General features: G+C 36.9%; 2 protein-coding genes across 2 annotated transcripts; both read left to right on the forward strand.

Annotated features, from left to right (window-relative positions):
- Positions 1-5216: 5216 nt before the first annotated feature.
- On the forward strand, positions 5217-7581 carry LOC122592882 (11S globulin seed storage protein Ana o 2.0101-like). The gene is made up of 4 exons (XM_043765242.1): positions 5217-5554; positions 5861-6105; positions 6191-6724; positions 7097-7581. Exons 1-4 carry the CDS (start codon positions 5218-5220, stop codon positions 7514-7516), a joined length of 1536 nt encoding a protein of 511 aa, XP_043621177.1. The 5' UTR covers position 5217; the 3' UTR covers positions 7517-7581.
- Positions 7582-20775: 13194 nt separating this feature from the next.
- On the forward strand, positions 20776-25080 carry LOC122585625 (PH, RCC1 and FYVE domains-containing protein 1-like). Its single transcript, XM_043757750.1, has 4 exons — positions 20776-22758; positions 23078-23224; positions 23937-24328; positions 24813-25080. The coding sequence occupies exons 1-4, from the start codon at positions 20776-20778 to the stop codon at positions 24964-24966; spliced, it is 2676 nt and encodes an 891-aa protein (XP_043613685.1). The 3' UTR covers positions 24967-25080.
- Positions 25081-25272: the final 192 nt, after the last annotated feature.

Consider the following 25272-nt stretch of genomic DNA (forward strand, 5'->3'; position numbering starts at 1 on the left):
ACCGAATGAGCATTTAAAAGCACCAAAGATCACATTTTGAATTGAATTTGTTTTAGATCTTTTATATTATATTAACTAGAAACTAACATATAATAATTAGGAAGATGGAGATAATAATTGTTATAGATGTAGTGGAATGTATTCATGATTGTATGTGGCTGTTCGAAAATAAAGGAAAATAAGTCAGTTCAATAGATGAGTTACGAGACTAGGCAATGGTTAGTTTGTCGATGATTATATGTCCAGATTGTGTATGGATGTCAAAATGAACTATGTTAACAATGCCATGTTTTTAGAGAAACTATAAAATGAAAATGGTTAGTTACTACAATGATGTTCATGCGACTAGTCACAAAAATGTTGATTTTGGAATAGGTAATAATAATCAAGAAGTGACGTTGGCTAGGCAGGATATCTAGGTGCAAGGTGAGTTATACTTTACAAGTATAATTGTTAAAAGAGCCGGGGGCTCATGCTGTGTGATAAGTACTGAGTGATAAAAGTTGTGTGATAGGTACTGTGTGATAAAAGTTGTGTGATAAGTGTTGTGTGATAAATTTTGTGTGATAAGTACTAGTACTAAAGTGCTGTGTGCACGAGAAAATAAAGTACCGGGGGTACATGAAGTGGTGGGGCCACATAAAGTGTCGGGGACACATGAAGTGCTAGGAGTACGTGAAATGGTTATACCTGTAGATTAGAACTCATTAAACATTAAGCTTACATTTTAGTTGTTAACATTTTGTAGGTGGGGAAACGAGCAAGGGAAAGAGTCAAGTAAATTGATATGCAATATGTTGAAGCATGCGATCTTTTGGTTATGTGAGACTTTAGTGACATCTTTTGAATCAAGCTCTAGGTACCTGTTTGAACGTTTGTAAAAAAGAAAGTTTAAAAGTTGTGTTTAAGAATATGTAGTTATGTTAATCTTTTGTAACGTTTGAACTAATGTTTGTGTAGTCAACTTTTATAAATAAATAAATAAATAAATTTTTTATTATGGTCAAAATTGATGAAGTTGTATTTAAAAAAATAGAATAAAAAGGGTTGGGTGTTTCACAGCGAGTCTGATCAAGAACAACAATCTCCTAATTCAAGTATAGAAGCCTCAACTGCAGGCTCAAGTACTAATATAGGTAATAAATCTGTAGTCGAAAGTGAGAATCAACAAACACCTCCATTAAGACGCTCAACGAGACAAAGATATACCTCTGTAAGACTTAATAATCGAGGTGATCAAGAAGAGTTATTACTTGCAGCTGAAGATGAACCAACAAGCTATACTCAAGCTAAAGGGAACTTGTATTGGGAAAAGGCTATGCAAGTAGAGTTAGAATCCATTGAGAAAAACAAAACATGGACTCTAACCACACTCCTAGGTAATGTTACACCAATTGGTTTAAAGTGGATATACAAAGTAAAGCGTGATGCTTCTGGTAAAATTATCAAATACAAAGCAAGGCTCGTAGCAAAAGGATATGTTCAGCAATTCGGGATCGATTTTGATGAAGTTTTTGCACCAGTAGCTCGTATGGAAATGGTACGCTTAATACTTGCACATGCATCTTGCGAAGGATGGCAGGTTCACCATTTAGATGTCAAAACAACGTTTTTGAACGGTGATTTGAAAGAAGAGGTGTATGTTAGTCAGCCTGGAGGCTTCGAAAGGAAAGGACACGAGAACAAAGTCTACCGACTAACTAAGGCTTTATATGGCCTTCGTCAAGCACCAAGAGCCTGGAATCTGAAGCTTGATTGTACTTTGAAATTTCTCGGTTTTAAGAGGTGCTCCAAAGAACATGCTATCTACACAAAACATGAAGGAAGAGATTTGATTATTATAGGTGTATATATAGATGTTACAAGTTCTAGTACCAAGAAAATTGAAGAATCAAAAACCAAATGGAGGAAAAATTCGAGATGAGTGATCTCAGTTTATTATCTTATTATCTTGGAATTGAAGTAAAGCAAACCAAGGGTGGGATCGAAATCAAGCAGGAAGGCTATGCAAAGAAAATTTTGAAAGAATCAAGTTTGTTGGAATGTAATCCAGCAAAGTGTCCTATGGATCTGGGTTTAAAGCCATCTAAGGATGAAAAAGGGGAGCAGGTTGATCCAACTAACTATTGAAGGTTGGTTGGTTGTCTTCGTTATTTGCTACACACAAGGCCAAATCTATCCTATGCAGTGGGAATTGCGAGCAGGTACATGCAAGCCCCTATGGTATGTCATCTAGTTGCTATTAAACATATTCTTCGTTATATTGCCGGTACTACAAGTTATGGATTACGGTATAAACGGGGTGGTAGTCACAAGATTGTTGGGTATCGTGATAGTAGCTATAAAACCAGTGTAGACGATGGAAAGAGTACTACTGGGCACGTGTTCTATTTTAATGAGACACCTGTCTCATGGTATTCACAGAAACAAAACACGGTTGCCTTATCATCTTGTGAGGCTGAATTTATGGCAGCAACTTCAGCAGCTTGTCAAACAATTTGGCTTCAAAGTTTATATGGTGAGATTGTTGGTGAACAAATGCAAAGGATAGTGATCCAGGTGGATAATAAATCAGCCATAGCACTAATGAAGAATCTTGTGTTTCATGGTCGAAGGAAACATATTGACTCAAAGTATCACTTTATTCATGAATATGTTAAAGAAGAGAAGGTAGAGATTCAGTTTGTAAACGGAAAAGAGCAAAAGGCTGACATTTTAACTAACGCACTCGCAAGAGTCAAGTTCATTGAAATGCGAGAACTACTTGGAGTTGAAGACCTACCTAGCCCGGTTCGGGTATTAGGGGGGGTGATTGTTGGGCTGTCTCACTAATTACCCGAACCCGAGCAAATGGGTCAGGGTGCAGTGTATATCTCGAGTCCATGAGATATAATAAACATAATTAGAGAATAAACAAAAGAGTTATTTTTGTTAATGTTTCCTAGTTAGATAAGTATGGAAAGTAATTTAATTAGGAAATTAGTATCCTATTCTAATTTATGTTTACTTGTTGATCAAGTCGTGATCACCCTATATAATCAACCCATCAGGGATCATTGTGATTATGAGGGTTATTCAGTTTTGAGTTTATTTTCTGAATAATATTGGAGAGCTAATTCCAATAATTGTGTGTTTGTTTTTCGTTCTAAATTAGATCGGGACTTGAGTCATTTTTCTCATTTATTGTAAACAATACATGCATATAATAGGAGGAATGGAATATATGGTTGTCATGTATTTAAGCCAGAACTAATGTGTATAACCCACGTGGTGGACGCATTAGTAGTCTCAACAGTCATAAGCTCCCAGTCCTCAACTCGCTCCAACTTAGTGCTGAGAGAGGAGTTCTTTATAAGGTACAAATTATAATGGTTTTATCTCATATTAATCGAGTTCTATTTTACAACTACAGAAAGATTATAGATGTATAAAGTACAAACTATGACGTCGTGAGTCATAATATACTTCACTCTATGAAGTCTAAATCCCCATTCTTCTGACATATTGCAGAATGCTATCCTGGCACCTCACTACAACTTAAATGCCCACAGCAATATCTATGTTACAAGGGGAAGCAGTCGTCTTCAGATTGTGAGCAACAACGGTTCAGCGGTGTTTGATGACGTGGTCCAACAGGATCAGCAGATTGTGGTCCCACAAGCCTTTGCAGTGATCAAGAAAGCCGGCGATCAAGAATGTGAGTGGGTGGCATTCAAGATGAACGATAACGCAATAACAACACAGCTCGCGGGACATTTCTCTTACATTCACGAACCTCCAGAAGAGGTGTTAGCGAACTCATATGACATCTCACGAGAACAAGCTAAAAGCCTAAAGTATATATAGTAGACAGGAAGGTATGGTGTTGAGTCCACAATTCGGGTCTACTTTTGAAAGAGCCAAGAATGCTCTGTTAAATGCCATTTTCGGTTAGATGAATGTCTTATGTATGCAATGATAATAAAAGCAGGTTCTGTCAAAGTGACAATCTTTGTAATATGTATCAAGGCATATAAACAAAATTAACCTTAGGAACTCTTTTTGTTTGTCACAATACTCTTTTGTTCTGGCTCCTGGTTAAGATCAACATTATACATGACTCAAATGTGTATTTATATGTCTTCATTACTTTATAAAAGAACAATTTAATCATCTCATGCTTAGAAAGATTAATAACAGCATAATTATAGATCCCCGTTTATCAATTGGGCTTTGCTTAGCAGGCATCTTTTCATAGACTAGTTCGATCTTAAGGCAAACAAGTTTTACTAATAATTTGTCACCGTGCCTACAGGCGGGCGCATAGGCGGAACCAAATGGAGTCTAGGGGTAACCCGGGCTACGGGTCCGTTAGATCCATGTAGTGTAATTTTTTTGAAAAACGATGTATTATTTATTGGTGCTACGGGTTAAACAAATATGGGATACCCGTCAATGTAACTAATTCTAAACTTTTGAAAGATTATCTTAATAATAAAACTCATGAAGACATACTTATGCAATTAAATGATAAATTGAAACTATCAAAGTGCCAAAAATTCTTGAAAATCATTAAAAATAGCCAAAAATCTTAAAAAATCGTTAGAATTCGTAAAAATTTAGTCAGTATCGTTATTTTACGTGGATATAAGGCTAGCCATAAAAAAATTTGTGCTACCCGTCTCTCTTAATCCGGGGTCCGCCATTGGGCGGGCGGATAATTGGTTTTCCAGTAACCAGGAACGTCTAAGGGCTCCGTTCGGCTAGATTGACCCACTAAGTAGTGATCTTTCTCCAATAGATCACACTATACGAATACCTGTGCGATTATATTAATTGACCATTATATATAAAAAAAAAAAATAGTAAATCATCCTGTTAATCCATATAGTTTAAAGTTCATGGAATGAATAGTAATTTAGCAATATAATGAAGCATCATTCAAGCTAAATTCAAGATTTTTAATCAATGGTAATTCATCTGCAGAGCGTTACTTGATAATGGCGACCAGGTTCATTGTATCCTATGCCATATATATGTAGTTTTAGTTTTCGAAACAACACTGCCACTAAGCTTCCTAAAAAAATTAAACGTGTAATTTATTCAGAATCTTAAACAGAAACATTTTGCCACCATTTTCAATACGTGTCAAATGTTTCATATTCAAGCACGTTCTATAAATCTAAAAACATTCATACATATTGCCATTTCACAAACATCATATCGTTCGGCACAAACATGATCAAATCAACTCGAAATACTGGTTCTTCTTACGTTGTCCCATTGGGACTACTTTGTTATCTTGTGTTTTTTCATGCTTGTGTAGCTCAGATACTTCCACTTCAATCTCAATCACAATCGTCAAGTCGCTCTAAGTGCCAGATTGACCGGATCACCGCTAGAGAACCCAATCGCCAGGTGACATCAGAGGCTGGAGTTTCCGAGTTCTGGGACTCGTTTGAGAACGATGAACTTGAATGTGCTGGTGTTGAGGTGGTTCGTCATACTATTTACTCGAAAGGGCTTCTGTTGCCTTACTATTCCAATGCACCTGAACTTGTATATGTTGTTCAAGGTACATAGCTAAATACTATTACTCCCATGATGGACATTTTTTTTTTTTTTTGTTTAAAAATATATGTTTGTGCCAATGACCCAAAGATAGTGTGACGAGGCATCCGGGTTTTACTAATGAGGCCGGGTCCAAACCCCAGCTAGATTTCATGGGCTTTTTTTTTTTGGAATGGTGCAACTAGACTATTTGGTCTGGGGCTATCACTGGGTTGGGTCTATCTGGGATCTTTTAGATGTTAACGAAAATTAAATTAAAAATATATTTGTGTTGTGTACTAACATGACAATAATTGATGAAATGTGACAGGTCAAGGAATTCAGGGAACAGTGCTTCCTGGATGTCCTGAAACGTTTAGCACAATGGTCGAAACAAAGGGTGATGAACAGTTTTTTGACACGCACCAGAGGGTTTATAGATACAATGAAGGTGATATATTGGCCTTGCCTGCTGGTGCAGTTCACTGGACCTATAATGATGGCAACTCACCTTTAGTCGCCATTGTTCTTCGTGATACCAACAATGTTGCCAACCAACTTGACAATAACTTTAGGGTAATTATTTTATTCGTTTTATTTTATTTAGTATTTATCCGATTCGAATTTATCTAAACCATTTTTGATCTCTTTATCTTGTTAGAAATTCTTCCTTGCTGGAAATCCCTCTAGACAACCTCCTCAAAGTGGGCCAAGATTCCAGCCAGGCCAACCCGGCTTTCAGCCCGGTCAGCAGCCTGCATTCCAACCCGGCAAACAATCCAGACAACAGCCAGGATTCCAGCCGGGTCAGTCTCAAGGTCAGCGTGGATTCCAGCCCGGTCAATGGCCTGGTCAACTAGAAGGATTCAACGTCTTCTCTGGTTTCGATTTTCAAATGCTTATGGAGGTGTTTGGCGTGGAATACAACACAGTGGAGAAATTAACAGGACAAAATGACAATCGTGGATCTATAGTTATGGCTGAAAATTTTGAAATTGCGATTCCAGAAGACCAATATCAAGACAACGGCATAGAGCAAACCATATGCTCGACCAAGTTTAGTGCGAATATTGCAAGCCCAGCCCGTGCCGATGTTTATAACCCACGTGGTGGACGCATTAGCAGTCTCAACAGTCACAAGCTCCCAATCCTCAACTTGCTCAAACTTAGTGCCGAGAGAGGAGTCCTTTATAAGGTATGGTTTGTCACACATACTATTATGACCAGCGTCCAGCAGCGAAGCTTGAGAGGAAGAGTTGGGGCCAAAAGTCACAAGATCTAGAAATAACACTAAGAAAAATAATCAGGCCGACCCAAAAGTCACAATACCCATAAATAACACTAAAAAAGATAATCAGTGACCCGAAAGTTACAAGACACAAAAGTAACACTAAAAAAAATTACCAGGGTCCCAAAGTAAAAAAAAAATTGTTTTATTAATAGAACTACAAATAAAACTACACACTTAGTGAAAACAAGGAGCCAAGCTTCGTCCTTGTTTAGAACATGATTACATTTTTAATTGTATTGACTTATTTACTGAGTAATCAGTTCTATATTATTGCAGAATGCTGTCCTGGCACCACATTACAACTTAAACGCCCACAGTATCATCTACGTAATAAGCGGAGGCAGTCGCCTCCAAATTGTTGGAAACGATGGTTCATTGGTCTTTGATGACATGGTCCAGAAGGGTCAGCTGATTGTGGTCCCACAAGCCTTTGCAGTGATCAAGAAAGCCGGCGAGGAAGGGTGTGAGTGGGTGGCATTCAAGACTAATGACGATGCAATAACAACACAGCTCGCTGGACGTTTCTCTTACGTTAGGGAAGTCCCCATAGAGGTGTTGTCGAATTCGTATGACATTTCACGAGAACAAGCTAAAAAGCTCAAGTATAACCGTCAGGAAGGCGTGGTTTTGAGCCCCCGATCTGGAACAAGTATGGAAAAGGCAAAGAATGTCTTGTTAAATACCCTTTTTGGTTAGATCGATCAAAGTCTTGGAATTTATGAAGTGATAATAAATGCAAGTTTTTCCTCTTTAGGGATGGCATGGACTATGTAATATGTATCTAGCCTTGAGAATAAAACTTAGAACTTTTTTATTGTTCATTAATAAAAGCTACCAAATAGCTACCATAATAATAAAACAAGGCAGATAAAATGGTATGTGATCGTGTAGCTGTGGGAGTACACTTCCCTTAACAAGTTTTTTAGGGGGGTGATATACCTATAACTCATTTTAGTCATGCATAACAATTTATGTTTCATATAATTGTATGCAATAAACCATGTCCGTAATTACTGGGGGCAAAAAACTTACTTGACGGCTAATGAAGTAATGAGCATCATAAAAGCTATTAAACAGCGGCAAAAAAAAACTGTAAAACTGCATCGAACTAGCTTCAAAATAGTCTCAAAACAACCATGAAATTCTGCACATAAATAACAATTATACTACTTAACAACAACAGCAAATATCAACACGAGACTGCAAAAAACAGCCATTAAATAGCAGGAAAAAAACAGCTTAAATAACAAAAAAAATTAGCTTGAACAGCTTAAAAACAACCAATAAACAGCATCAAAGAACAACTTAATAGACAGCTTTAAACAGGCAATTACTAGCAAGAATACAACAGCAAACAAAACAGTAAAAACAGAAATTAAACAGTAAAAACAAGCAGCTAATTAAACAACATAAAAACATAAATAGTACAACAAAGAAAGAGCATACAAAACAGTAAAATAGAGCACTAAAACAACCAAAACTAACTTAAAAACAACCCATATAACTTCATTAAACCATAATGAAGCAAACTTCCTACTGTCGACAACCACGTTTTCCCAACTTGTGAAATCGAGCCATTACATCTTCCATCTTAACTTTAACGAGTACTTCTGTCTTTACAATACAAATTATACAAGAGTTCAAAAACACATCACCAATTAGAATTATTTCTCCTTGAAGATTTTTCATCAATATCACTAGGCGATAATAAAGATGGTTTTTTTCTTTTAAGATATCTTTCCATTTGACTAAACAAATATACTAAAATCATCAAAAAACAAGTGAAAGTAATAAAAATATTGAATAAGCAACAACATTGTCTAATAAAGTATCTCCACTACAACAAATATAATCTATATAATCAAAGAACAATTAAAATCCTTTGAAATCGAGCCTTTACTTTGGCGTTTGGCTTATTCCATTTTTAATAGGGTTTATTAATTAAGTTGTAATTTAAATAAGGATTTTGCTTACCTTGTTCAGAATGGAGTCCGCATAAATTAAGGTTTTAATCTGAAGTTGCTTATCAGATTCAATAGTTGCTACAGTGCAAGTTGCACTGCAAGAAAAGAACTGTTATTGATTTTAACTGATGTTTCGTAGTTGCCTAGTTGGTCACTTGGTGTCTTGGTTGGCCTAATGAGTGAGGGCATTAACAAATTAAACTAGATTAATACCCGGTCGGTGACCGGGTTACCAAGTAAACTTAAAAGTCTAATATTCAAAAAACATAATTTATTATGAAATCAAACATAATATTAAAATAAAGTCTTAAGTTTTGTGCATTGTTTTATATAACGTATCTAGAGTCGATTTATTGTTAATACTCCACTTTATATGAAATTCGACTTAAAATTAACCCTAAAACTGGGTTAGGGTTGTGAATCTTGACCTGGTAACCCACCAACTTATTTTTTTTGATTTGGGGCCGGATGGACCTTTTTGGTTAGTAAATCCACCCACCAACCCAAAAATATTTAAATTTATATAATGTATTTTAAAGGTTAATCCATCAACTCATTTGATCCGACAACCCACAACTCGTTTGATTTGAAACGACCCGTCAACCCACTAACCTATATGACTTGATATCAATCCACCAACCCATTTAACACGCCAACCTACCAACCCACAAATCTATGTTACCTGAAATCAACCCGACCACCTACCCATTGCCAATCTGATTTTTTTTGTGTTAGTGCGTCGGGTTGATAGGTTTTACTTAAGATTTCCAAGTCGATTTTGATATCAATTCGAATTTGGATTGGATATTTTCAACTAACCAACCCAAAGTTGTTAGCCTAAACCCATAATAATTATATTATAATTATACACAGAGAGATTTTAGTAATTGTTCTATTTAAGGTTTAGTGATTGTTCTATAATTATACGCACTCGTTTTCATAAGTAAAGTTTACGATCATCATTTTTTAATTTAATTTTAATGAACATTTAAAGTTTATTTAAGTCGACTCATGTCAAGTATGAGTTTAATTATGACCCCAACTTTCAATGGGTCAGGTTAGGATTAAAGATTTTCAATCCGTCAACCCAACTCAGGTCGACTCAAGTTGATCTGATGACAACGATATTAGGAAGCAAATTGGTTGATCTAAATTAGAAGGGAATGGAAAATTAGATGATATTTAAGACGATGAGTTTACTTTCCATCTATGCTTACAAAATAAACCAAATTGATTAAATCATTTTTTTCACTTTATCTACCATTACTACTAATTATGTAAAGGATTCAACCATGTATAATACCACTACACATCTAATTTTCCTAAACTTCCGTATAGATCCTCTAACTCTTAAAATAATTACACTACTTTTTTTACATCAATTACTTATCTGTATCATTCTGACTTTATCGAATGTCCCCGAAAGAACTACATCAAATACTTTTACATTAGAAAACACGCCATCACCACCATTGCCACCGGCACCACCACTCGTCGTCGCCGCCAACGCAACCACCATCCCACCGATGCCACCACTGTACTAACGCCGCCACTACTCTTTGTTGTCGCCACCATTACCTGTCACCGTCACCACCATAATTGTCCACAAATATTTGGTTTTTTTTATAAGATAATTGTCCACAATATAAAAACATGACTTTCAATAAAAACTCGTATTTACAATAACCAATTATATAAGGGCAACTTTAAAAAATAAAAATAAAAGGAAACTGGCAATTAATTTTGGAATGAATTTGTGCTTGCAAAACCAAAAGATCAAAACATATTCCATATCAGTCCTATTTAATTTCGGAACATCATGAGCCCATGAACGCAAACAAGCATAGGAATATAAATTGTATTCAATATTTTTATTAAAAAAATTATAAGTTTTTATATCATGTTTTGTTAAACCAATTGGTTACTTCAAAGTTGAAACATTATATTTGTTTTTTGAATTTTTTCACTCTTAATTTAAACATGGTTTAATTTCACACCTTATTTCCTAAATTGTGGTTATTATTTTCAATGGTGGAGGTTGAATATTGAATTTGGAAAGACAAAATGGCTGGCCGTCAATATCATGACCCACCCAACTTTACTAGTAAAGTTACTTTTAACTTTAAAGGATTCTTATCCATGACATAATGGTTGGCCGTCAATATGTTGCTAAATACAGTTTTTATGCTTTTTTTCTGTTTTAGCAACACCCAACTTGCCACCAAAAATCCGAGAACCAAAATACGCAAAATTACAGTACTTCACGAGGTTGATGGAAGAGTACCAGGTAATGATACACGATATTGAAACTTATAGATATCATTATAAGAGTATAAGTCATGACTCTCAAATTCCCAACCCTCTTACATCCTAGCTACCAATCATGTCTTTTCAACGAATTTTACCTCTCTAACCCTCTCGATCAACACTCCCACCACATTTTATTGACATTTATGCTTTTTTCAACCCTCTCAAAAAAAAAATATTCCTTTTCATTTAATTTAATCAAACATTTTAATAAAACAATACAAATAAAACATAAAACCATTCATTACATATACGACTAAATCAAGACAAAGTTCATTACAAAAAAATTAAACGACTAACTCGATAGATTCATAACATGAAAATCACTCATCAAACTCTCATCCATATTTCGCCGCGATTGAGCGTTTTTGGTTAAACATCCACGCTAACATTTTCGGATCGATATCTGATGTATGGAAAAGTATGGATATTTGGTTGTGATTTGTTTGGGAAAATAATAGTGTATTAAATTTATTTTATTTTTCATGCCTAACGGTCAAAATAACGGCTATAAGCTATCTCCGGTCAAAAAACACAACCCTTTTTTCCAGCCTGCGCGGCTTACAAACCCAGCCAACTCGAACCCGACATGAACCCGCTCCATTGGCAATGGTGTTTCCCTGCGGGCTAGCCCAAGCGCTGGGAACCCGCTGCCACTCCTTATACCCTAAGTATTTATGCATCTAAATCTATAGGAACCTTGAATACACATATCGTGTTACTTAGTTGCAAGAAGGCCGATGAACATACTAAAAATGTTTGATAGTGTTATACTAATTTGCATAATTGGTCATTGTTTGTACACCGGATTAGGTTAAGAGATTTGAGGGTGTTTGATGGATTGGAGGGCGATTCCCTGTTGGTAGGAGTTTTTCTCCCTTGTACGCCGGTTTAGATGTATTTAGATCTCTTCGGGGTTTTCCCGTGGATCTTGTATATATGTTTTTAGGGTTTTTCCCATGGTGAGCATGATGATGATCATTTAGGGTTTTCCCCCTTTTATAGTAGTTTTTCGTGGAGAGAAAGTCTCCAACGCGTTTCTTATCTTTGGTAACGATCTCCCTTATTTAAGGAAGTGATATGATCGTATCTTTTCGTGTTTATCTTCTTTTTCCCGGGTTATGTGATACCCTGGGTGACCTCTTAGCCTTCCTGGGGTGAGGCTTTATCCTGAGTGACGGTGGGTACACCATTAAGCCCCCAGACTAATAATATGATATGTCAAGATCGTGTTGTTAGTCTTTGCCGAAGAGTTTAATCCTGGGAGTCTGCTGTCTTCTAGAAGGCTTTTGAGAGGGGCGATTTTGTACTAAAGCGAATCTTGAATGGGCCTTTTTACAAATTGACGATAGTGCGTCTCGTATCCCTATATAAGGTAAGCAATTAGAACTAGTTTATTGTTTTTCACTTTTGCTGGTAGATTCCGTAAATAGATAAAATGGGGTTATCGGAAGAAGAGGAATGTTTTCTGCAAGCATGGCCGGATAAAGACTATTGTCCAGAAGTTTAAGCTCGGTGCGAGTTCGTATGTTGATATGATAAAAATTCATCGATTGGAGTCGGATCTAGAAATCTTGAAGCGGCGTTCTGAAGATGGTGGCACATCCCCCGGTTTCGTCTCTGTTTCTGCCGATGATTGTTCCTCCGATGTTAAAATTTGAAGCATGCTCTTGATGTGAAGGATATCCAGCTGCAGATTGCTCGAGATGGGATGGTGAATAGGGAGAACCAGTTGCAGGTTCTTCGTTCTGAATTCTCCGCTCTGCAGTTGAAGTATAAGAAGGTAATGACGGAAGTAATTCCTTTTGTGTATCACTTGATCAAGGTGAATCCGCTTTCCGGGAAGTCTCTCGTCGACCAAGCTGCTCGTGATGATTTTGATATTTATAAGATATGTCCGAATTCGTCGATCGGGTCGTAGTTATGTTCTCGGATTCTTCATCCGGTTTAAAGTCGTCGGATTCTTCATCCGGTTTAAAGTCGTCGGATTTTTCATCCGGTTTAAAGTCGTCGGATTCTTCATCCGGTTTAAAGTTAGTTATCGGATTTTTGTTACCCGTTTCGTAGTTTTAGCTCTCGGGGTTTTCGTCTTTTTGCCTTGGTTGTTGTCGGATTCCTTTCACCAGATGTGCCAATTTACCTGTCTTAATGGCTTCATTAATTGCTTTCCTCAGTTGTATACATGAGTTTGTATCGTACCTTGTATCACTGTGGAAGTCACAATATTTTCCCTTATCTCTTTTTCCCATTTCACTCAATTTTACCTTTTTCAGGATTTTGTTTTATGCACTTGTTTTTCTTAGCATTTAGGCATATGCTTTAATAAAATCATAGGAGTATGATTTTTAGTGCCATTGCCTTTTTTGGCATTTTTAGGCATATGTTTTGCTATAATCATAGAAGTATGATTATTTTAATGCACTTTCCTTTTTTGGCATTTCAAAATTATGTATGTGAGGTTGCGATCCTTCTTCACCATGAATCATAATTTTTTATTTTGTTTGCATACTGGAGGGTTTGTAACCCGTCCTTGTATTAGTCCGGTAGGCGTCCCCACCGTTCTTTAATATTCCATGCCTGTAATTTTAAATAGTGCACTTTTTATAAAATCTTGCATGTTATCCAGCTTCGCATTCTTCATGCGTTTTGCACATATTTGCGATTTTGTGAATGTTTTATTCATTAAAAAAGGTTTGCTTTTTCAGCAATAGAATTTACGCAAGTTTGTTGCGTTCCATGTCCTGCTAACTGGGTTGCCATCTGTTGTTGAAAGCTTGTAAGCGCCATTTCCGATGACTGTATCAACTTTATATGGTCCTTCCCACATTGGTCCCATTTTCCCCAGGTATTCTACTTGGCTTGCGCTGTTGAGCCGGAGGACGTAATCACCGACTTTGAAGTTGTCTGGGTGAACTCTTTTGTTGTAATATTTCTCAATTCTTTGTTTATACGCAGCTTCTCTTATTGAAGCAATTTCCCACCTTTCCTCTAAAAGGTCGAGGTTTATACGCATTTCTGTATTATTGTCTCCTTCATTTACGTTTGTCGATCGACATGTAGAGACTTGTATTTCCGCAGGTAAGACTGCTTCTGATCCAAAGGCTAGGGAGAATGGGGTTTCCCCATTGCTTTGCTTGGGTGTTGTACGATGTGCCCAGAGTACCAGTGGTAATTCATCCACCCAGCCACTGTGGCTACGTCCCAGCCTTTTTTCCATACCTTTCACAATTTGCTTGTTGATTGCTTCTACTTGCCCATTACCTTGTGGGTGATATACTGATGTGAAGGATTGCTTTATGTTTAGCCTTTGACACATTTCCGTGAACGTATCCTCCGCAAATTGTTTTCCATTGTCCGAGACGATCATTTGTGATAACCCAAAGAGATATATTATATATTCCCAAACAAAATTCTCAATTGTCTTTCCGTTTATTATCGCCACAGGTTTTGCTTCTACCCATTTTGTGAAATAATCAATAGCCACAATTAGAATTTTTACCTTTCCTGGTGCTTTTGGTAGTGGCCCCACTATGTCGATTCCCCACTTTGTAAATGGCTATGCAGATGTTACCGACGTCATATCCTGCTTTGGTAGCCTAGGGACGTTTGCGTGCAGTTGACATGCTTCGCAATTTTGCAAAAGTTTGGTTGCGTCCCTATGCATTGATGGCCAAAAATACCCTAGGTGTAGCGCTTTTGTTGCTACTGATCTGGGGCCTGCATGTAGTCCGCAGATTCCTTCATGGATTTCGAAAATTATTGAATCTGCTTGTTTGGGACCCACACAGCGTAACCATGGGGTCAAAAATGCCTTCTTGTAAAGGTTTCCATCCATCAACTTGTATTGTGGAGCTTTAATTTTTATTTTCCTTGCTTCGTTTTCATCTTCTGGCAATATTCCGCTCACCAAATATTTGGTTATCGGTGTCATCAAAGTTTTTCCTTCTTCTTTAACTAAATCATGCACCTGCTTCTCATATATAGATCTTTCTTTCAGAACCTCTATTAGTACTTTCTTCTCCAGGTGTTCAAATGTTAATGAGGCTAGCTTGCTTAGAGCATCGGCTTTTCTGTGTTGATTTCTTCGAATGTGCTCGATTAATTGCTTTGTTTTCCCAAATATAGCCTTATGATCTCTCCTTTGGCTTCGTATTCTCCTTTTACTTGGTTGGCTACCAGCTGGGAGTCCACGAATGCTTTGATGCTTCTGATTTTCATATCTTTGGCCAGGTCCAATCCTGTTATCAATGCCTCGTATTCTGCTTCATTGTTCGTTGTTTCAAACTCAAATCTTAGGGCATATGTGTATTCTTGTTTGTCTGGGCTTACTAGATGTATTCCGGCCCCGCAGACTTCTGAACTTGATGCTCCGTCCGTGTATAATTCCCAGGTTTTAGAATCTGCTTCCCCAGTAACTGTGAGTGTCGTGGAGTGAGTTACTGAATTTCCTGTTTCCCTTATCTCGGTAATGAAGTCTGCTAGGATATGTCCTTTGACTGCATGCCTTGCCCTATATTCGATATCATATGCTCCTAGCTCGATTGCCCCTTTTGCCATTCTTTCAGATTATTCTGGTTTTGTTAAGATTTGCCGTAGCGGCTTGTCTGAGAGTACCACAATTGGGTGCCCTTGGAAGTACATGCGTAGTCTTCTTGCTGCGTGAACAAGTACTAACACAAGCTTCTCTGGGTAGTTTGCTTCTGCTCCTTGCAGTATCATGCTTACGAAGTAGATTGGCATTTGTTTCCTGTCCCTTTCTGTTAATAGAACTGCGCTCATGCATTCGGCAGTCGCTGCGAGATATATGTACAAGGTTTCTCCTTTCCTTGGGGATGTCAAGGTGGGGAGTGCTGCTATGTGCTTTTTCATTTGTTCGAATGCTTCGTCAGCCTCCTTTGTCCATTCGAATCCTTTTTTCGCCCCGCAGCTCTTTAGCGTCTTGAAAAATGGCAATTGCCTATCCGCTCCTTTTGAAAGAAAGCGACTTAACGCTGCGAGTTTGTCGTTTAGGCTTTGCACTTCTTTTACTGTCTTTGGGGCTGGTAGTTCGAGTATCTTGTTTACCTTAGATGGGTTTGCTTGGATTCCCTTGTCTGAGATATAATACCCTAGGAAATTCCCAGCCTCCATTCCAAAAGAGCATTTTTTTGGGTTGAGCTTCATTTTTATCTTCCGTAGTGTTTCGAAGGTTTCTTGGATGTCTGCAAGTAGTTCTTCCTCCGTTCTACTTTTGATAACCATATCGTCTACATAGACCTCTAGGTTTCGCCCAATTTGCTTGTGGAATGCTTTGTCTACGAGTCATTGATAGGTTGCTCCTGCGTTTTTTAGTCCAAATGGCATCTTTGTGTAGCAGAATGTTCCTTTGCTTGTGTGAAAAAATGTCTTTTCTTCATCTTCCTTAGCCATTTGTATTTGATGATATCCTTTATAGGCGTCTAAGAAACATTTCCATTTATGTTCTGCTAAAGATTCAACTTTCCAGTCTATTTCTGGTAGTGGGTAACAGTCTTTTGGACATACCTTATTTATATCTGTGAAATCTACACACATTCTCCAGCCTCCGTTTCCTTTCTTCACCATTACTAGGTTTGCAATCCACATAGGGTATGTGGCTTCTCTTATGATTCCGGCTTTTACCAGCTCGTCTACTTCTTTACATGCTGCCTTATCTCTGTCATTTGATAAACTTCTTTTCTTTTGTCGTACGGGTTCCATACTTTTCCTTTCATTCAGCCTATGCTCCGTGACAAAGGTCTGTTCACCTAGGGTGAGCATCCCTAGGGACCCCTGTCATATCCGCGTATTCCCATGCGAATATATCAATGTTTTGTTGTAATAATTTTTGTAACTTCTTTTTGAAATCTTCTGGCAGCCCCTTCCCTATGGTAATTAGTTGATCTGGGTAGGTTGGGTTCACGAGTACCTTGTCATTATCCTGAGCTTGATCGTTCTGGCTGGGTATTTTCACTTCCTCTGGTTCCTCCTTTGATTTTTTAACCTCACTAATTTGTTTTGTCTGATCATAACTTGATTTTATCATTCCCACGCCTGATTTCGTTTGGAACAGTACCATGGCGTGGACTGTGGAAGGTACCATCTCCATTCGTTGTATTGCTGGTCTTCCCAGGAGAATGTTGTATGGTGAGGGTGCTCGCACTACAATGAAATCTAGGGTTTCCGTTCGTGCAAACGGAGGGTTCCCTAGGGTGACATCGAGATCTATTTCCCCTAGGGGCCATACGCGATTTCCGGCAAATCCTGCGAGTGGGCCTGTGAGGTTTGTGGGCCTGTGAGGTTTGTCATTCTTGCCTTTATTGCTTCTGGTAATTGCAGGAAGCAATGTTCATATATAATGTCGCATTCGCTTCCATTATCGATATATACTCTTCGTACCGAAATATCGAATATTTGTGCTTGTATTATTAATGAATCTTTGCTGGCTTTTTTGTCTCCCAAAGCGGGAAAACATAGATCTCTTGATTGGATTTGCGAGTCTTCTGGATCTTTTCGTTTCATGCTTGCTTAACTGGAGTCTTTGCCGGCATACATTATTGGGATTTGAGTGTCGAAACAGGGAATCTGAATATTTTTTTGTGATTTTTTGTGAGAAAAAATTTCTGGATTTTAACCTTTTTTGGTGAAGGTTGTGGTGATGAGTAGCGATTATCCCGAGGATGGCGTCAATTGTTTGTACACTGGATTAGGTTAAGAGATTTGGGGATGTTTGATGGATTGGACGGCGATTTCCTGTTGGTAGGAGCTTTTCTCCCTTGTACGCCGGTTTAGATGTATTTAGATTTTTTCTGGTTTTTCTCGTGTATCTTGTATATATGTTTTTAGGGTGTTTCCCGTGGTGAGCATGATGATGATCATTTAGGGTTTTCCCCCTTTTATAGTAGTTTTTCGTGGAGAGAAAGTCTCCAACGCGTTTCTTATCTTTGGTAACGATCTCCCTTATTTAAGGAAGTGATATGATCGTATCTTTTCGTGTTTATCTTCTTTTTCCCGAGTTAGGTGATACCCTGGGTGACCTCTTAGCCTTCTTAGAGTGAGGCTTTATCCTGAGTAACGGTGGGTACACCATCAGTCATTTAACGTCTGCTTTATGGGATAACATCGATGAAGACGATATATATGTCCAATATGTTCTGTGTATCTCAAATATGGTCAATAACTGAAGATTTTGTAGCGTGGTATTTAATTATTATTATATAACTATTTGATTTATAATTTTTCATATCAAATTTGTATATAACATTAAAATTTATTAAAATGTTCCGATTTAGGTTAAACTCACATCAATCAACTAGCTAATATAGAGATACTCCCTTGGTCTCATTTTATGTCCTATTTTAATTTTCATATATTTTTATTTAAACTTTCATCGTAAATAATTTTATTTTTATTATATAATAATTGATAATAAATTTATATAATGAAAACTATATTAAAAACTCAACACATTCATATATTAATATTTAACGAGTATGGTACCTGCGCAATGCGGCGGTGAGACGACGATGACGGTGGTGTGATGGCGGCGACGGATGGTGACGGTGGTGGCGGCATCAATTGGTATAGGTAAAGGTATTTGATTTAAAGGTTGTTAGTAGAGATATTTTATAATAGGAAAATGATTAATCAACCTAATTGGTGTGCCTAAAGATATGCCTAAAACCTTAAAAATTTGACATGTAGATTCCACTAATTCTCTTTCCTAATCTTGCTCCCTGATTTTTCTACATGTCATCATCTTACAATTAGACACATTTTTAAACAAACCAATTAGGTTGATTTATCATTATCCTTTATAATATAATGGACTAATAGTATAATTTAATATTAAGGGTTGATGATTATTTAATATATTAAGGGTAATTTGTTCAATTCGCATAATATTTTTGTAAACTTTCAGCATGGCTAATAATTTTTTATAAAAGTATAGATAGTATCTAACTCACATATAAAATTATCTACTACGAGTATAAAATTTCAAATGTGAAAGAGAATTAAAATGTCATATATACAAATTACAAATGAATATATAGAAAGGGTAAACAAACGCGCCAATATATTGGTTCCCATTTGTTTGAGCTGCAAACCGTTCCCCCATCTCTCTTTCTCTCGCCCCTTCAATATCTTTCCCTTCTGTTGAATTCCCATTAAAAATAAATAAAATTTTCTGCATTAATTTTATATCAATACACATTTCAAATAAGGATTTGGGCCTTGTAAAATTTCACCATCTATGTGATCTCTGATTAAAGAAATCCAGGATCATTAAAGATTTTGACATTCTTGAGAAGAATTATATTAGTTTACATGCAATAAGAAAAGGAAAAGGTAAATGCTATTTTTATTAGATTAATGTATATTATGGTACGTTACATATGATTTGATGTTAACATATATATATATATATATATTTGCATGATAATCATGATTTAAACTTGGATTGTTATGATTATATAGATATATGTTAATGTTAATTTTGATTTAGAAACATATATATCTATGACAAGTAGAACAAAACCAATAGCACCTGTTGTTTTTTTAAGTCATTAAGTGATGAATGTATTAAGTTGCTGAATGCATAAATATTGTCTGTATGTATCAAGTAAAAAGTAGGTAATTGATGTTTATTTTTGCTTATTAAGTCCAAAAAGAAGCATGAAATTTGATTGAATGCATTAAGTTCTTGATTATTAAATCTATCAAGTAAAAAAAAAAAGAACAAGGCATACGTTGGTCTTTAAACGAGGGATATGGGCCAATGAGCACTTGGTCTGGTGTGGAGGTCTTATGTTCAAACCTTATCACATGTGTTTAATCACTAATTTGGGTGTCACTAGCAGTTATTGGGTTGGATTATCTTATGGAGTACCAATGTGACATGTTATATAATCATCAAGCCGAACATAATCATGAGTAGTTAATCGTTACTTATGAGTATTTTTGGTGGTGTTATGCATAAATTGTGATTATAATGCAATACAGAGCAAGTTCTTGACAAGCTTGGGTAATATGTATAAATTGTGATTATAATGATCTTTTGCCATACATTTATATTTTGGATATTGCATATGAGATATGATAATTTGGTCTTTCAACATCTGCGATCTTGCTTAACACTTTTTAATGGCAATCCTTGTACTAAAAAGAATCTTTATTCAGTCGATCGAGTACATTAATAAGAAGAACCCCAAATTTATATACAGTTAGGCTTCTACGGTATGTTGCTGCAGATGATAATGGTCTATGACAAAAATCACAGATGATAATGATATATAAAGTACTTCTAAAAGCTATCATCTAAGAGGGAGCAATATGATTGAGCTCTTCAATAGCATAAATGTAAGATTATAGAATCCTTGGCAGATCCTTAAAAGCAAACATATGCAGACATGCTGTCTATATGGATAGATATGATGAAATTATTCAAATTATGTAGATATCAATTGGAATGGTTGTTTATTGGGAAGTAAATAGACTATATCCCAAAATTATCATTGTGATTGCTCTTTATCTTTGAGATTAACACTCATTTACATCATACTCTACATGTATTCTGTTAGCAATCCATTTCATATTTCTGAATCTCCATTAAATATATTTGCATTGTTCTAATTCGTCTTTGCTCCAAATTTACAGATCTCAAATGCGGCATCTTAATGTGAAAATATGCAAATAAGAACAAGCAATGCAGATGGTTTCCGGATTAGTGTTTCAAACACTCCTAGTTGCTCTACAAATTTTAATTCTTCTGGGCATGATGACATAGAATCCTTAGGAGATGTTTTTCTTTGGGGTGAGATTTGTTCTGATGTGGCTTCTGGTGATGGATCTGTGAATGCATTTCCATCAAAAGGCGATATTACCACTCCTAGGCTCCTAGAATCAAATGTAGTTATAGACGTTCACCAAATTGCTTGTGGTGTTAGACATTTATCTCTTGTAACAAAGCAAGGTGAGCTTTTTACTTGGGGAGAGGAATCTGGAGGTAGGCTTGGTCATGGATTTGAAAAAGACTTTGGCCGCCCACGTCTTGTTGAATTTCTAGCGGTCACTAATGTTGATTACGTCGCATGTGGTGAGTTTCATACTTGTGCTATATCAACAGCTGGTGATCTATATACCTGGGGAGATGGGTCCCATAATGCTGGACTTCTTGGCCACGGTACTGATGCCAGTCACTGGATACCAAAAAGAGTTTCCGGACCTTTGGAAGGACTTATAGTTTCATCTGTGGCTTGTAGTACCTGGCATACAGCGATGTCAACTGCTGATGGGAAGCTATTTACATTTGGTGATGGAAAGTTTGGTGTATTAGGCCATGGGGATCGAGAGAGTGTAAAATATCCGAAGGAAGTTCAACTTTTAAAAGGGTTGAAGACTAGAAAAGTTGCATGTGGAGTATGGCACACTGCCGCAATTGTCGAGATCTCAAACCAGCAAGGTGGAATTTCTACATCCAGGAAGCTTTTTACATGGGGTGATGGGGAAAAGTATCGATTGGGTCATGGAAACAAAGAAACTTGCTTAAAACCAACATGTATATCGGCTCTCATCGACTACAACTTTCACCAATTAGCATGTGGACATACCATGACCTTAGGTCTCACAACATCTGGCCACGTCTATTCTTTTGGTAGTACTGCATATGGCCAACTGGGGAATCCACAATCTGATGGAAAGTTGCCTGCTTTAGTACAAGATGAATTGGTGGGTGAATTTGTAGAAGAAATTGCATGTGGAGCTTACCATGCTGCTGTTCTGACTTCAAGAAGTGAAATATTTACTTGGGGAATGGGTGCAAATGGAAGACTGGGCCACGGAGACTTTGAAGATCGCAAAACTCCAACTTTGGTCGAAACGTTAAGAGATAGGCATGTTAAAAGCATATCATGTGGTGCAAGTTATACGGCTAGTATATGCATTCACAAGTGGATGTCGGGAGCAGACCAATCAGTTTGTTATGGTTGTAAACAAGCATTCGGTTTCACTAGAAAGAGGCATAATTGCTACAACTGTGGCCTTGTACATTGTCATGCCTGTAGTTCTAGAAAGGCTGTAAGAGCAGCACAGGCTCCGATTCCAAGCAAACCTCATCGTGTTTGTGACTCTTGCTATGCAAAACTTTTAAAGAAGCATAATGACATTGGGAGTAGCAATACTTATCACAGGAGATATAATAACCCATCAGGGGTAGATGGCAGTAGGAAAGATAGAGGACCAGGTCGAACATCTAGGCTACTAATGTCTCCGAACATTGAACCAGTCAAATATCTTGAGATCATGTCGGCAATGTATGGGACAAAAGCTGGTTCTTATTCTTCCGTAAGAGCTTCCCAAGTTCCATCGTCTCAACAATTAAAGGATATTACATTCCCTAGCTCCCTCGGTGCATTTCATAATGCTATGACTATGAGACCTGCTGTCCCAGCCCCATCACTTCAAATGCAGCCACAGTTTCTGCCACCTCCACAGCCTCCCCCTCAACCTCCCCCTCAACCTCTGTCCACCAACACGAGAGCTGCTTCACCTTATTCAAGAAGACCAAGTACCCCGTGTTCCGGCCCTCCAATGTTTTCAAGATGTGTAATTGATAATCTAAAGAAATCAAATGAGATTTTGAACCAAGAAGTCTCCAAGTTGCATACCCAAGTATTTCTCTATCCATCCCATAAAAAGTATCATGTTTTGACTTTTGAAAATCTTTCTTTTTTAATTTTGACTTTTAGTATTTTTGTTTGTGTTATGTAAAACTTGATGAAATTTATACAAATGGATTGGATTTTGAATGTGTTTTCATTGATGTAGTTTTTATTAAGTATCATATAACTCCAAAAAAAAAAAGCATAAGGTCAAAGTTGCAAAACGAAGACTTTGAATAGTCAAAACAGGACAATTATTATCTTTGACAATTTTATTCTGTGTTTTTCTTTATGATTGACATGTTATGCATTGTTTAATTAAATTTTAGGTGAAAACATTAACGAAGACAAGTGGTCGCCAAGCTGGGGAGATTCAAAAGTGGAAGAGTCATGCACAAGAATATGCGTCATTAGTATCAGACCAAAACGCCAAGTGTCTGGTTGTTGCAGATGTCTTCAAATGTGTCAGATCACAGGTATGTTATATTGCATTGAGCCATTGATCACTACCTACTTTGGCCTCTTTTCTACCCTCTCCTTCCTTGTATTGATTACATACGCTTGCTACAGGTGACACACTATGATTATCCATTATGTCGTTCTATCCAACTAAACTATATCAAATTTTTTTCACTTTTAAGGTTGAGTAATTCTACATATATGTGCGTAAGATATAGTAATATTGTTGATGGGACTATGTTGTATATGCATGAAGATTGTCAATATGGCCTCTACTTGGCACGCAAAAGTCTTCTTTCTAGTTTAACTGTCGGCTTTAACTGTGTTGTAGACAATAAAATGCGAGAGCTACTCGATAATTTGATAAATCAGAGTTATGAAGCATTTTCTTTTCCTTCCTAAAGGGCGAATTAGGAAATTTCAAAGAATTAAGATGGAATGGAATCTTGAATAAAAAGAACAAAATTCTATGGATGTAGGGTGATACACACATGAGCAAGATCATGGTTACTGAAATGTGACACAAAGCACTATAAGAACACACAAGGATTATGTTTATCTGTTTATATATGTCAAGACATATGTTTGTCCATGGGTGTAATATTACTGAAGTAAACTATTGATTTTACCATCATAATTTATTGTGTCGTTCTCTATATAACTTTTCATAAACAAGTCATTTGAGGTAATTATATGTTAACTGACTTGTTCTTTGTTATTCAATGTCAGCTAAACGAGTTTACAGAGAAGCTACCTCCTGAAATGTCTAATGATGAAACTTTCAAAGCTTTGACTTCTAAAGTTAACGACTTTTTGGAATCAGATCTGCCTAATGAAATTACTTCATCAAGTAAAAGTAGACACAGAAAAACTAAAGATGTTAATGGGGCCAGGAAAACGTCACCAAAGGATAATGTGCCTCCACAAAAGAATAACGGCTCCGCTGGTGGTGAAACTTTAGAACAGGCTAGGCAATCAAACACACAAGGTGTTTCAAGAGTACCCAAGCATCCACAAAGAGATGACAAGAAAGAAGTAATCGAGCAATTTGAACCTGGGGTATATGTGACTCTGGTTCAACTTTCAAATGGCACAAAAATCTTCAAGCGAGTTAGATTCAGGTACTTAGCGGATTCTAAATTATTTGCATCACGTCACGTATATAGTCACTTATACATCTATCCTCTTTAGTTATTTACATTTCACATTATTTTCCCTAGCATTCTTGATAAACCTTCCCCTGTGCATGTAACTAGGAATTAGTGCAGGAAATTATTATAAATTCTGCCTGTTGTGCTATTGTGTGTATCCAACTCTAAATTCCTGTATTTTTCACTCTTTCATCTCACGATTATACTTTACCTAACAAGTTGGATACATCAGTCATGAAAAAACACGTACCATATTCCGTCTCCATGAACTGGACCCATTCGTGGGCCAAATTGATGTCCATTGACTTCCCATTGCATCAGATTGTGCTTACCTACACTTTTGTTCTCGATGAATGTACTCGATCAAACTTGTTCTAGGATCCTAAAAATGGTGGAAGCTTATAAGTCCAAATAATATGGTCAAAAATTTTCTCGATCTTCTATACACATGCAGCAAAAGAAGGTTTGTGGCAGAGCAGGCTGAAGAATGGTGGAAGGAAAACAAAGAAAAGGTATACAAGAAATATAGTCCGGCAAAGTCAAACAGCACTCCAAGTACATCTGCAGCTCAATCACCCTCTAACAAGGAACCATCAGCATCTAGTTAGCTCGGTGTTTTTTCAGTTGAACCATCAGCAAGAAGTTGGTCTTTAGTTTAGTGTGAATGACTGGCCTGAATCTGAAGTTTACCAACTGTCCGGCTTGATTCATGCAAACAGCTTTGTTGTACGTCCTGTTTCAAAATATTGCAAACTCAAAGACTTCTGGTGCACTGCGTTTGCCCTTAACTCAGATTAGATAGTTTACACATTTGCTAAATTGGATCATATTAAAGAGGCAGCAAATACATGTATGTTCAGAGATGTTCTGTTTGATTTTCATTTGTATGTTAACAAAGTACGTTATGGTTACAT

The sequence above is a fragment of the Erigeron canadensis genome, chromosome 1, assembly GCF_010389155.1.
Source record: "Erigeron canadensis isolate Cc75 chromosome 1, C_canadensis_v1, whole genome shotgun sequence".
NCBI classification, from domain to species: Eukaryota; Viridiplantae; Streptophyta; class Magnoliopsida; order Asterales; family Asteraceae; genus Erigeron; species Erigeron canadensis.

Coding starts and splice junctions, on each gene's coding strand:
- LOC122592882 (XM_043765242.1), top strand. CDS start 5,218: ATGATCAAATCAACTCGAAATACTGGTTCTTCTTACGTTGTCCCATTG. Junction 6,106..6,190: donor AACTTGACAATAACTTTAGG/GTAATTATTTTA, acceptor TTATCTTGTTAG/AAATTCTTCCTTGCTGGAAA. Junction 6,725..7,096: donor AGAGAGGAGTCCTTTATAAG/GTATGGTTTGTC, acceptor ATATTATTGCAG/AATGCTGTCCTGGCACCACA.
- LOC122585625 (XM_043757750.1), top strand. CDS start 20,776: ATGCAAATAAGAACAAGCAATGCAGATGGTTTCCGGATTAGTGTTTCA. Junction 22,759..23,077: donor TCTCCAAGTTGCATACCCAA/GTATTTCTCTAT, acceptor ATTAAATTTTAG/GTGAAAACATTAACGAAGAC. Junction 23,225..23,936: donor TCAAATGTGTCAGATCACAG/GTATGTTATATT, acceptor ATTCAATGTCAG/CTAAACGAGTTTACAGAGAA.